The sequence below is a fragment of the Peromyscus eremicus genome, chromosome 1 (genome assembly GCF_949786415.1).
Source record: "Peromyscus eremicus chromosome 1, PerEre_H2_v1, whole genome shotgun sequence".
In the NCBI taxonomy this organism is placed as follows: Eukaryota; Metazoa; Chordata; class Mammalia; order Rodentia; family Cricetidae; genus Peromyscus; species Peromyscus eremicus.
Window position 1 is genome coordinate 151,789,624 of NC_081416.1, and position 12,326 is coordinate 151,801,949.

Below are 12,326 nucleotides of genomic sequence, written 5' to 3' on the forward strand. Positions count from 1 at the left end.
TCAGGGGCCGTGGTTGGTGGAGCCTCTACCCAGGCATTTCATAGCTAAGTCTCAGGACACAGCAGTGAAGCAGCCTGGGCTACCGCCTGAGACCAGTGTTGACATGAGCCAGGGATCTGCTAGGAAGACGGGGCTTCGCTGAATAACACAAAGCCATCTGGAAGATAGGCCTAAGAACACCGCAGCCAGAGAGGATCTACTGTGGAGGGGGCATCTCACAAACACTGCCTAATGTCAGCTCAGAACAGTCCAGTCACCCCATATTACAGCCGAGACAACAAAACACAGAGAGGGTGAGAAACTGGTCGAAAGCCACATCACCCAATGAAGGTGAAGTCCCGATCATAACCTGGGTGGTCTGACTCCAGAGTTCAGGTCGGGCTGTTTGAGCTAAGGACTTTCTGGGTCTGGTCCTTGATGGTGAAACACTGAAGTTATGGGTTCTAAATCCAGGACTCTTAGGATTTGGCCTCCTGGCCTCCTTCATGGTGTGACATAGGGGCCACTTCATGTTCTCTTCCAGATCTTTCCTGATCCACAGCTGGCTAACCCCACTTGCTGAAACATCCTCCTGCCTACGGGTGAAGCTTCACTCCCCCAGCTGGTTTCCTGGAAGGCCAGTCTCCCTGCCTGCCCTCTACTCTGCCCCACCTCTGCTCCAGTGAGGCCGCCCTGAACTTGCAGCAGCCATGCTTAGCTCGCTCACTCACGCTACTTGCAGCCCTGCCCCACTAACTCCCATAGCTAACTGACCACCACGTCACTGTCACTTCATCCAGAGTGGATGATGTCTGGGGCAGACTGAAAGGGACTTATTCTGAGTGAGTCACAGGCCTGGATTCACTGTTCCTAAGCACCATGCCACCCACCTTAGTTAGGGTTTCTATTGCTGTGACGGAACACCATGACCAAAAGCAAGTTGAGGAGGAAAGGGTTTATTTGGCTTACATTTCCACATCATAGTCCATCACTGGAGGATGCCAGGACAGGAACTCAAGCAAGGCAGGAACCTGGAGGCAGGAGCTGATGCAGAGGCCACAGACGGGTGCTGTTTACTGGCTTGCTCCACATGGCTTGCTCAATCTGCCTTTTTAAAAAGATTTATTTATTATGTATACAGTGTTCTATCTGCATGCATGCCTGCATGCCAGAAGAAGGCATCAGATCTCATTACAGATGGTTGTGAGCCACCATATGGTCGCTGGGAAATTGAACTCAGGGTCTCTGGAAGAGAGGTAGTGCTCTTAACCCCTGAGCCGTCTCTCCAGCCCTGACCTGCTTTCTTATAGAACCCAGGACCACCAGCCCAGAGTTGACACCACCCACAATGGGCTGAGCCTTCCCCCATCAATCAGTAATTAAGAAAATGCCCTACAGTCTTGCCTACAGCCCGACATTATGGAGGCTTTTTTTTTTTTTTTTTCAGTTGAGGTTTCCTCCTCTCAGGTGATTCTAGCCTGTGTCAAGTTGACATAAGACTAGCCAGTGCACCATCCGAAGTTATTACAGTGGGCCTCACAGGCATGCGAGGACCCAGCATGGCCAAGGTGGTAGATGTGTCATGGGAAGATGGGTGTCTGTGACCAGAGGGAAGAGTGGGTGTGGGGAATATGGATGGCAGCAGCTGCTGCACGCTGGGTCCTCAACACTTACTCCAGGGCCTGGCCAGAGACCTGTAAGCACACAATGGGGGCATTCTTCCTTCTCCTTCCTGTGACCCTAATGAGCCTAACAAGGCAGGTGAAGTGAAACTATCTAATGGCCATGAGACCTGGAGACTGTTTCTCAAAAAGCTGTAGACAGAATAAAGTGGAGAGTGGATAAGAATGGGATCTCAGAGCTTGCTCAGTTGACCTCCCAACTCCATGGTGACCCATGGGGACACTGAGAAGATCCTTCATTTACATTTTGCTGAGTTCTAGAATTGACTAAGAGCTGGCTCCCTCATGGGCTGCCAGAAAAGGGAACTTGGTCAAAGTCTTAGAAAGACAAACAGTCACCAAAGGTTGCAGGGGTCAAAAATCTAGACGTATCAACAGGTCCTTCCTCATCTCTGAAAAGTGCTTTCCCTCATTGGAGACAGGCAATGAAGTGAGGTGAAGGGACTCCTGGCCACACCGCCATGAGGAATGGCGGAACGGGAGTGGCTGAGGTGAGGTGGTGGGCGATGAAGCCATGCCTTCCTGCATGTGCTTGCTTCCAGAAGGATCTGACCCACCTGTAAGCAGCATCTGAGGTTCTAGATCAAAGGACTTAGTTACGGCTGCTGCGCTGATCCTATTCAGGATGCAAAGGTGTGTCTATCTCATGCAAACAAGGCACTGGGCTCCAGCAACAGAAGCACAGGGTGTTGAGTTTTTCTAGTACGTGCTGAAGGAGATAGGAGGGAGTTCCGCCCTGTGGCCTTCTGGGCAAGATGGTGTTGGCTTCTTGTGACTGTATGGGTCACATGGGAATGCTTTCTGGCCTGGTTTTTGCCAACTATTCAGCCTACAGGACAGTGACCTCGAGCTTGCTCCAGTATGGCTTACCCCTGGGTGATTGCTCCATCTCTGTGGGCTTGGTCCTGCTAGCAAGGACACATCAGAGTCCAAATGCTACAACTGGTCTCTGGGCCTGGGAGGTGGGGTTGTGTGGAACAGGGCAGAGTTCTTGGGTCCCATGTTAGGAGCAAGGCTTCAGGCACTGGGGTTGCAGATCAGACTGTGGCTGTAAGTGGTATCTAGGCTCAGGCCTGTGGAGTGTGGAACTGACTTCGTCCATACCTTTGGAGCAGAGCCCACTTCTGGTCATTTGGCTACTTCCCATCCCATCCTTGTCTAGCTCAGGGCCCAAGGTGTGTGACCTTGAGATGATCCTTCCCCCCTTTTCAGCCACCATTTTTCTCCCGATGAGCAACAAGAATGGTTGAGTAAGATCAGCAGTTTCTACACTTTCTTAAGGACCCACTTATCAAATATAATCTTATACAGATCACAATACATAAAGACAAAACCAACAGTGCCTAAAGGAACCTGGGGGTTGGCAAGCTACTCTCTGTCTACCTGACCCCCTTCCCATCTGCAAGGAGATGCCTAAGGCTCCGAAGAGTGTACGGTGTTGGCTTTTGTTTTTTATTGTTGTTTTTTTTTTTTTTTTTTTGAGATAGGGTCTCACTCTGTAAGCCCTGGCTGGCCTGGAACTTGCTATGTAGCTCAGGCTGGCTGTAAACTCACAGAGATCCACCTAGCTCTTTCATCCAAGTGCTGGTATTGAAGGCATGTGCTACCATGCAAGACTCTGAAGAATGTAGTTGGAAGGACTCTCAGCTACATGTTGATGGAAGATCCCCCAACTTTAATGTCCTAGGCTTCTATAACCTCTGGAAGCCAGTGGAGCCCAGGCATCCCAGCTCAGAGACTATACAGTTAGCCTGCTACAGCAGCCCCAGAATCCTGCCTGGTTGGAGGAAGACTTATATCTTCTGAGGGTTTCCCTGGCTCCAGACTCCCTTGTCTGCACTTGGGGTTTCCTCTGCTGGGTCTTCCCAGAAGCCTTGTGTTCTCTCTACACAAGGCTTACTCATTTCATTCCATTCTCCCCACCTGACCCTACGCCTTTGCTTGGGCCCTGGTCATGAAGACATGAATGCTTTCCTTTCTGAGTCTCCAGGAAGAGTACCTTGGTACCCTCAGACAGGTAATGGACTCTGGACAGAAAATAAACCCCAAGTTAGAAGGGAAATGTATACTGCTCTGACATATTCTAGAACCCTCTGTCTTCTGACCTAAGGCAGTTGGACCAGAACACAGCCATGGAGCTGGGCTGCCATCATGTAGGGGCTGGGGCCTTCCTTGCTGATGTTTTAAATCTGCACGTCCTTTAGTGAGGATCCCCTCACGTGCATCTGCTGAGGAGAAAGGATGTCCTCTCCATAGCTCAGTCCTCTTTGAGCAGTGGGCAAGAGGCTCCTCATTGTTCTGGTCTGTGGTCCTGCCCAGCCATCAGGGCTTACTGAGGCCCTTTCTGACAGAAAGATTCTCCGGGGAACCTTTCGTTGGGATAAGCCACTTTATTAAAGGTGCTCCTCATGGTCACTCATTTCTCATTCTGTCAGAAGTGGTTCAGGCTGAAGTTACTGATCATCTCTGCTTCCAGTCTCTCTCTTTGTCCATGGCATCCTGAGATTCAGTGTTCTCTGTGGCATCTTGGAGTGGGTAGGTGACCTTGAGATCCTGGCATGGCCCAGGGTGTGCTGGCAGCTGACATAAGGCCAAGGAGTGGCCAGCCCCACAGCCCACGAGGAGGAGTCGCACCGGTGACTGGAAGGCCTGCACCAGAGCTGGAGTCCAGACGTTGGCCTCAGTGCCGTCCCCACACATGCCATGCTCATTCCAGCCCCAGGAGCAACACTTGTCACCTGTGGGAGAGAGGGCACAGACATCACCAGAGCACCCGCTCCACAGAGGAAGAAACCAAAGCCTGTGACCATCGACAGGGCATGCTCAAGGCCCACTTCAACAGCCCCCCACCTTAAGTCAGTCTGTCCCATTCTTCCACTCCACAGCTGTCCACCGTCACCCCCACATGTGACCAATTACCCTGCTAACTACCACCAAGAGCGACTCCAGTCTCTCCTTCCATGTCCTTCCATCTCTGCTGCCACTACTTTGGCTCAGGCTACCCGCTGCTTCTTTGGCCCGTGGCTCCTCCTGTGTTACACACCTATAATCCCAGCTCTTGAGAAGCTGAGGCAGGAGGCGCTGAGTTCCAGACCAGCTTAGGCTACACAGAAAGACCTTGTTTCAACCTTCCTCCTTAAGAAAACTACTTGAAAATTTGAAATACCTTAGTATGCAGAAAAGCATGGAAAACAATGTACAACATCCTAACCTAAGCTCAGAACGTTAGTTACCATTTTCCCATATGTATTTCAATCCTTTCCTTAAAACAAACAAACAAACAAACAAACAAACAAGAAACAAACAAAAACCCCCAAACCCATTTAAGCCCAACTTCCTCCTGGGCCCTCCACCCTCAACAGTAACCACTGTTCTGAAGCCAGTGTCCATACTTGGATGCACATGTATTTATATGTACATGTCTATCCTTAAACACTATGTACTCATTTGTTTTAAAGACTTACGAAAGCACATCACAGATACACACCTTTTATATGACCTATTCTTTACACTTGACACTGCTTCAGGAATTTATCTGAGTCAGTACTTCGTCAACCTAGCTCATTAATAGCCTCTCATTGTGTAAAGTCATTGTCCACTTAGCCATGTCCTTGGGACAGCTAGTTCTTAGTAGTCATTGTTGCCACTGGGCTATATACACCAATGTGTGATATATTATGATATTATGCAACATCACCAATACGGCTGCTATTATAAACAATACTGCTGTGAAACCTTTGAGCATGTCTCCTGGTAGAAAATGATGTTTGTGCAGAGTGATCCTCAGAAGCACATACAAGTCATGGGGCGGGGCTCACATTTAATTTTACTAAGTACAGGCCATAGAGTTCATCAAAGTGGCTGTAGGTGCACTCCCATCCCTCATGGACACGGATGTGTCTTCGCATCGCTTCCTGGAGACGACTGCCACTCTGGTGAGTATATCCACTCAGCTTGGGCTCCTGCTAACGGGAGTGGGCTCTGCCTTATGAGGCTGAGCCAAGTCACGTGTTTACGTTCTCCGCCTTCTTGTTCTTTGCCTCTTTCTGACTGACTGACTGTGCATTTCCCCCGGTTCTATACACTGCAAGTGTCTTCTCCCAGAAGTCTGGGGTGTGTCACCCCATTTTGTTTATGGAGTCTTTTGCTGAGCAATTTATTTATAGTGGCTTCCTAATTGCACATTATGAAGATTAAACAATTTACTTAACATGCAGGCCATTATCAGACGCTCAGGTTGTTTCTAATTTTCCATTTTCCTACAGCATTGCATGGACACCTCTGAGCGTGAATCTTGGTCACTCCCTCTAATTACCTTTTCAAATTAGATTTGCAGGATGGGGATTCCCAGCCAGTGGGTACTGCCATCTTGGAGACTCCTGAGAGCAGTCTGAGGACTGCCAGGACTCTGCGGAGAAGCCGCCTGGCTTTGGTGATCTGCGGGCATCTCTGCCCCCTCCCACATCACTAGTGTTTATTAGCCTCATGGGCTTTAAAAATCCTTTTCAATTTGAATACAAAACGGTACCTCACTGTTACATATAACCCCATGGTTCCTGGATACTTTTTTCCCTACAATTCCCCTTCCCACCCTGGTTAATATAAAAACATTTACGTGTTCAAATCCAAAAGGTAGATTACCTGTTTTTTTTTTTTTTTCCAGTTTGACTTAAAATTTTGCTTTAGATCTTTCAACAGACATATTTATGACTCTGTTTACTGACTTGGGGGTCTATTGGGGAGCGGGGAGAGTCTCATGAAGTTTAGGCTGGCCTCTAACTTACAATATAGCCAAGGATAACCTTGACCCTCCATCCTCCTGTTTCACCTCCCAAGTGCTGGGGGTGCAGGTGTGCCATCACACCCAGCGGATTCAGTACTCTTCTAGAAAGTTCAATTTCTTCAGCAGCATGTACAAACTGAAAGCCCACCTTTATCAGAAAATACTCCTGATTTTCCCACAATCTGAATGTTTAAATCTTCACAAATATGTGATTATACACCAAAAGTTTGTTTTACAGAGCACTGTTTCAAGAGAGGGAGGCCAGCTGGGCTTAAGGGGATTGCCTCAGGGCTCCACTTTCTCGGGAGGGAGGCTGTACTGGTCAGGGGCTCAGGTTTAGGGAAATACAGGTCTTCTGGTTAGCTGGCAAGATGAGGAAACACGTGCAGAGAGATCGGCTCCCCCTCCCCGCTTGGTTGAAGTTCACAAGGCTGATCAGGAGGAGCAAGAGGGAGGATGGATTCAGAAGGGAGGAAGGGAGGAAGGGAGGAAGGGAGGAAGGGAGGAAGGGGGGAAGGGAGGATACAAGAGCCCAGAACCTTAGGGCCTAGTTTGGCACCTTGCATGGGCAAAGTGCCTGGCCCTGGTGAGAAGCGCAGCTGACTGTCAGCAGGGGTGGGGTGGGAAGCAGGGGTGGGGGTGGAAGGAAGACAGAGATGACCTCGCCACAGGACACAGCACAATGGGCAGCTGGCATGCTCTTCTCCTGCCAAAGGGAACTCACTCTAAGGAAGCCACACTCAGGGCTGGGTAGATGAGGCCCAGAGCCAGGACCTTCAGGCCTGCTTGGTGCGGAAGCTGGCAAAAGCCCAGCTATCTCTTCCCTGAGACTCTGAAGAGAGGACGTGTTTCTGGTTGTGTGCTTTATCTGCTCAGGTTGTAAGAGCCCAGTGAGGTGGCCACATTTCATGGATGGTGTTCATCTTCCAGGAGAGAAGGCTGAGCATCTAGAATGTGGAGCGGGCTCCCAGCACTGTGCTAAACTGCACACATTATACACTAGGCTTCCCTGAACTTGCTCTTACAGAGGTACTTTAGGTTTGAGGGACTCACTAGCGTGCTGTCCCATACCCTCGTTCTCTTTGTGGGTGTGCTGTATGGGTGTGTACACACGTATATGGGAATAGATGTGTGTGGAGGCCAGATATCTACACTGGGTCTCTCTCCTTCATCTCTCTCCTCCTTTGTTTTTGAGACAGAGAGTGAGAGTCTCTCTCTCTCTCTCTCTCTCTCTCTCTCTCTCTCTCTCTCTCTCTCTGGTTTTTTGAGACAGGGTTTCTCTGTGTAGCTTTGCACCTTTCCTGGAACTCACTCTGTAAACCAGGTTGGCCTCAAACTTGCAGAGATCTGCCTGCCTCTGCCTCCCGAGTGCTGGGATTAAAGGCGTGCGCCACCACTGCCAGGCGACGGAGAGTCTCTTACTGAACCTGGAGCTCATTGATTGGCTACAGGGGTTGGACAGGAAGCCCAGGGATCTTCTTGTCACTCCCAGTGTTGGGGCCACAGGTATGTGCTGCCATGCCTGGTTTTTCCCACGGGGACTGGAGATCTGCACTGAGGTCTGCCTGTTTCTGCAACAGGTACTACGTCCACTGAGCCGTCTCTGCAGCCCCGCCCAGTCTCTTTTCCACAATCCTTTGAAGGTCATTTGAGAATGGCTTGTGGGGCTGGAGAAGTAGTTCCACAGTTAAGAGCACTTGCTCTTGCAGAGGACCTGGGTTCAGTTCCCAGCACCCACATGGTAGTTCACAACCATCTGGAACTCCAGTTCCAGGGAATCTGATCTGACATTGTCTTCTGACCTCTGTGAGCACCAGGCACGCACATGATACACATCTCTACATGTGTGCAAACACATACAAATAAAATAAATTAAACAGCTATGTCATCATATAAAAGTAGGCCACAGGTCAGACCCAGTCGTAGTTTGCCAGCTGCTGCCTACTGAATCCTAGGACACCATTTAATCTGGATCGTGACAGGCTTTTCTGGTTTCCCCAGCACACCTGGTGTAGTAATGGCGCCTGGGTCCTCGTGTGTCAGAGGACCATACTATACATCTGGGCCATACTGTACATCTCCCAACACATATCTCACTAGGTCTAAGTTCAATCAAATTCAAGACCCAGATGCAGATACAATAGAGGGTGATGTCTCCCTCTGCTGCCTCTGAGGACCAGCCGTGACATGTCACCTGTCCAAAGCGTGGAGTCCTCCACTAGGGTTCACATACTCCCTTACAGTAGCAGTATCTGTGAAGCTAAGGAAGCCTGGGAGAAGAACAGCTTTGGAAAGAAGATGAGGAGCTCTGTTTGGGGCAGTCTAAGACGGAGGTGCTAAGGGCATGGAGGCGCACACCTTTAACCCCAGCACTTGGGAGGCAGAAGCAGGTGGATTTCTGTGAGTTTGAGGCCAGGGTATAAATAGTGAGTTCCAAGACAGCCAGGGCTACATAGAAAGACCTTGTCTCAAACACACACACACAAACGACAGAGGTCCTTGCCAGGCACATGTGAACGAACACTCTCTGCAGAAAGCCCTGTGTCGGGTTGGAGGGAGTATAGCCTGAGAACCAAGTGAGAAACGGTAGGAGGTATGAGGAACACAGATGGGTTCTCAGGTGCTAGCGCAGTTCACAGGGGCCCTGAACCACGCTAAATTAGTTTCTGGCTTTGGTTTTTCATGAACAAAGTGCGTATCTTGTATTTATAATACTATACAGATGAATATATGTACATTTTCTTTGTGACTATCCTTACTGTCATAAAAACTTGTATGTTTGAAAGGAAATTTGCCACTGGGTGTAGCTGCAGGCTCTGGTCCAAGGGAAGCAGTGTTCTTTCTCCCGGTAAGTGGCCGGGCTGCTGACATGGATACAGCCCAGCAATCCTCTCCTGGAATGCTGTCATGGGAGAAGTGGCATGCCCAGAAGGTGATATTTGAGGGGGAAGTGCCTGGACCCTGAGGCCAGGCTTTCTTGGGCAATACTGCCTAATTCCTGGGGAGCTCAAGGCCTTTCTCTTCCAACATGTAACAGCCCAGCAGAAGAACCTTTTTGTCTCTGCTAGAATGCAAAGCTCCAAGGGAGCAAAACCAGGATTTTTTTCAACAGCTCTCTCACAGAACTAACAAAGTTATACATCAGAAAAGGTGCTCAGGAAATATTTGTTTCTGGCATGAATAGTTCCTAAATGTCATCTGTCCCTAGAGTGGCTTAGTCTTCTGAGAGGAAGCCAGATTGATGAGTTGGGCAGGGCAATGACAGCAATCCTCACCAAAGGATTGTTTGTGCATGTGTGTGCTTGTGCATGCGTGTTTGTGTATGCGTGTGCGCGCACGCAAGCATGTGCACACACGCATGCATGTACATATGCACAGACTGGCACACTTATAGGAAAAATGGACGTATCAGAACAAGCACTAGGCCATGTCTAGCTCTAGATCTCCCTGTTCTGGCAGACCTGGCCAGGACTACTGGACTGTAGTTCTTAGAATGACTTGCCGGGAGACTGACCCAACCTTCTCCCTCCTGAGATAAGGAGGAGCCACTGGCCAGTACCTAGCCTGAGTCTTTACTCAGGAGGTGGGAGCAGAGATTTTGGAATCAACTGTTGCTGCTCAGTAGCTATGGGCGAGCCGGGCTTGGATTTGATATTGATGTCATCCGGCATGTACACCTTGGTCTTGGCTTCGTCACCTGTAAACAAGGACAGTCATCTCTCACTTGTCGTTGTTGTTTCTAAACAGATACATAGAGTCCCCAGCAGAGCTCATCACATGACACCTGCTCAGCTGGCTCTCCTCATCGGCTGCTGGGGTGGCCCTGTTTCATGCCCAGGTCCAACTCCCAGCCCTCTTTGCTCTGCCCTAACTTGCTGCCAGCCGTTAGAGAACCTGGGGGAGATCCCCCAGGACACAGTCACAGGATAAAACCATGCCACCTTTCTGGAACGTTTCCTTCCCCTGGATGGAGTAGGTAACATTTCACACTGCTCCAGCCAGGGTTCAGATCAGGGTTTGTCTGAGGCATGCCCATAGCCACAAGCCACTGAGCATCGCTATGGAAACGATTTGTTATTCTCTGCTGTGTCATTTGTTTGCTGGCCCAGTTGCTGCTGTGGTGCAGGGGGAAGGGCTGCAGATGAGACTCTGAGGGACCTGTCTTCTACCGGACTGCGTGACCTGGGGTGACTCCTGCTTCTCCACCTCCAAGAAGCAGGTCACTATATCCCCGACAATGTCCTGACAACCTTCTCACTTGTTCACAAGAGGCTAGGTGCCCACCCCAGAACAGCTCTCCACGGGGAGGTTCTGGTGCATTCCAGAATTTGATAGCCACTGTGGTAGGAGAAACGCTAGCTAAACTGTCTTCAGTATCTCAGGGCACAAAAGTGGTACCGTGACGCTGCCCTGCACGGAGCAGTGGTAAGGGGCATGGGCCCTGTGCACTCAGCCTTCACTGCCCCAGCTCCACGGACTCTAACCACAGGACCAGATACTCCCTAGATTCTTCTCTAGAGGGGGAGCTGGCATCCAGTCATCTGCTCACACACAGATGTTTCCTGGGTGCCCTGCTTTCTAATGCCAACTCCCTGAAGTCGGGGGCCCCATTGCTTCCTTGCTCCATGATCCTGGGCAAGTTATTCATTCTCTCCCAGGCTCAAATTTCTCATTTTCAAAATGAGAATAGTTTTACTAGTTCACGGACTTTTCCTAAGGACCTAACGGTCGAATGAGAACACTTATGGAGAAGCAGTTACCTGGCAGAGGCAGCCAGCGCAAATGGGTTTTCCTCTTCCTAGGAGGAGTCCGAGCGACATGCAGATCTGAGGTCTGCAGCACTAAGTTCAGTTCCCATGTGTCTCTCGGGACGGTCCTACTTCCCAGGGCCAAACCTGGAGGGTGGGAGGAACCACCAGTCCACTCCTACATCTACAGGTCACAACTCTCTCTGCCAGGCTATTTCTGAGGACTAAGGATATTGCTTAACGTATGGACTTCTAAATAAAATTCTTTTCTATTTTCTTCAATGTTCATATGTTGCTTTTCTAATAACTCATTTTTTAAAAAGTCTGTTTAAATACTGTCTGAGGCATACATCTCTGAAAAACTCAAAAAATTAATTAGCTAAGTGGTGTGTGTGTGTGTGTGTGTGTGTGTGTGTGTGTGTGTGTGTGTGTGCCTGTATGTGCTCATGCTTGCATGCATGTGCCATGGTGTGCTTGTGGAGGTTAGAGAACAACCTCTGGGAGCTGATTATTTCCTCCACTTTTTGTGGGTTCTAGGATTGAACTCAGGCCCTTAGGCTTGAGGGCAAGTGTCTTTAACCACTGAACCATCTCCCCAGACTCCTCCTCTTTCTTTACCTAATGATTTAAAATCAATTCCAATGAAACACCATAGAGTCAGGGTGAACGCAAACACCTACCACTGTCACAGCAGTGTGGTGCTGGGAGACCCAAAGGCTGGTCTCAGATCCAAGGCGTGTTTTACACTCACTTGGCACCTGAGCCTGGGCAAGCCAGTGCTTCTCTCCGGGTCTCTGTTTCAGCATCTGAAGGCTGAAAGAATCGGCTTCAGTGGCTCCCAAGTACCTCTGCAGCTCTGATGGGCTGCGCCTCCTGAAAACGGTGTGCTCTTCAGCCCAATTGCACCTGCGGCCTTGCTGACGTGGACTGGCTCATTGGGAAACGCCCCTGTCACCTACCACTCAGACTATCAGACCCTCCCAGGATGTCAGCATGTGAGCCCCTCTAGGAGAATGGCTGCCAGCTTGTGTGACGGCATCATGATCAAACACGAGAAGTTCTGAGGCTAAGCTCATGTTCTTATCTCACTGGCATCCTATGCAAAGAAGCCTTCACACACATGCCAAAGGCTTC

At 49.7% G+C, this 12,326-nt stretch overlaps 1 protein-coding gene across 1 annotated transcript in view; it reads right to left on the reverse strand.

Annotated features, from left to right (window-relative positions):
- Positions 1-3,128: 3,128 nt before the first annotated feature.
- Positions 3,129-12,326, reverse strand: part of Sergef (secretion regulating guanine nucleotide exchange factor) — a 214,906-nt gene continuing 205,708 nt past the window's right edge. Inside the window, 2 exon segments of the mRNA XM_059274441.1 lie at positions 3,129-4,146; positions 4,149-4,399. Of these exon segments, the coding sequence (XP_059130424.1) occupies positions 4,093-4,146; positions 4,149-4,399 (305 nt within the window). The 3' untranslated portion in view covers positions 3,129-4,092.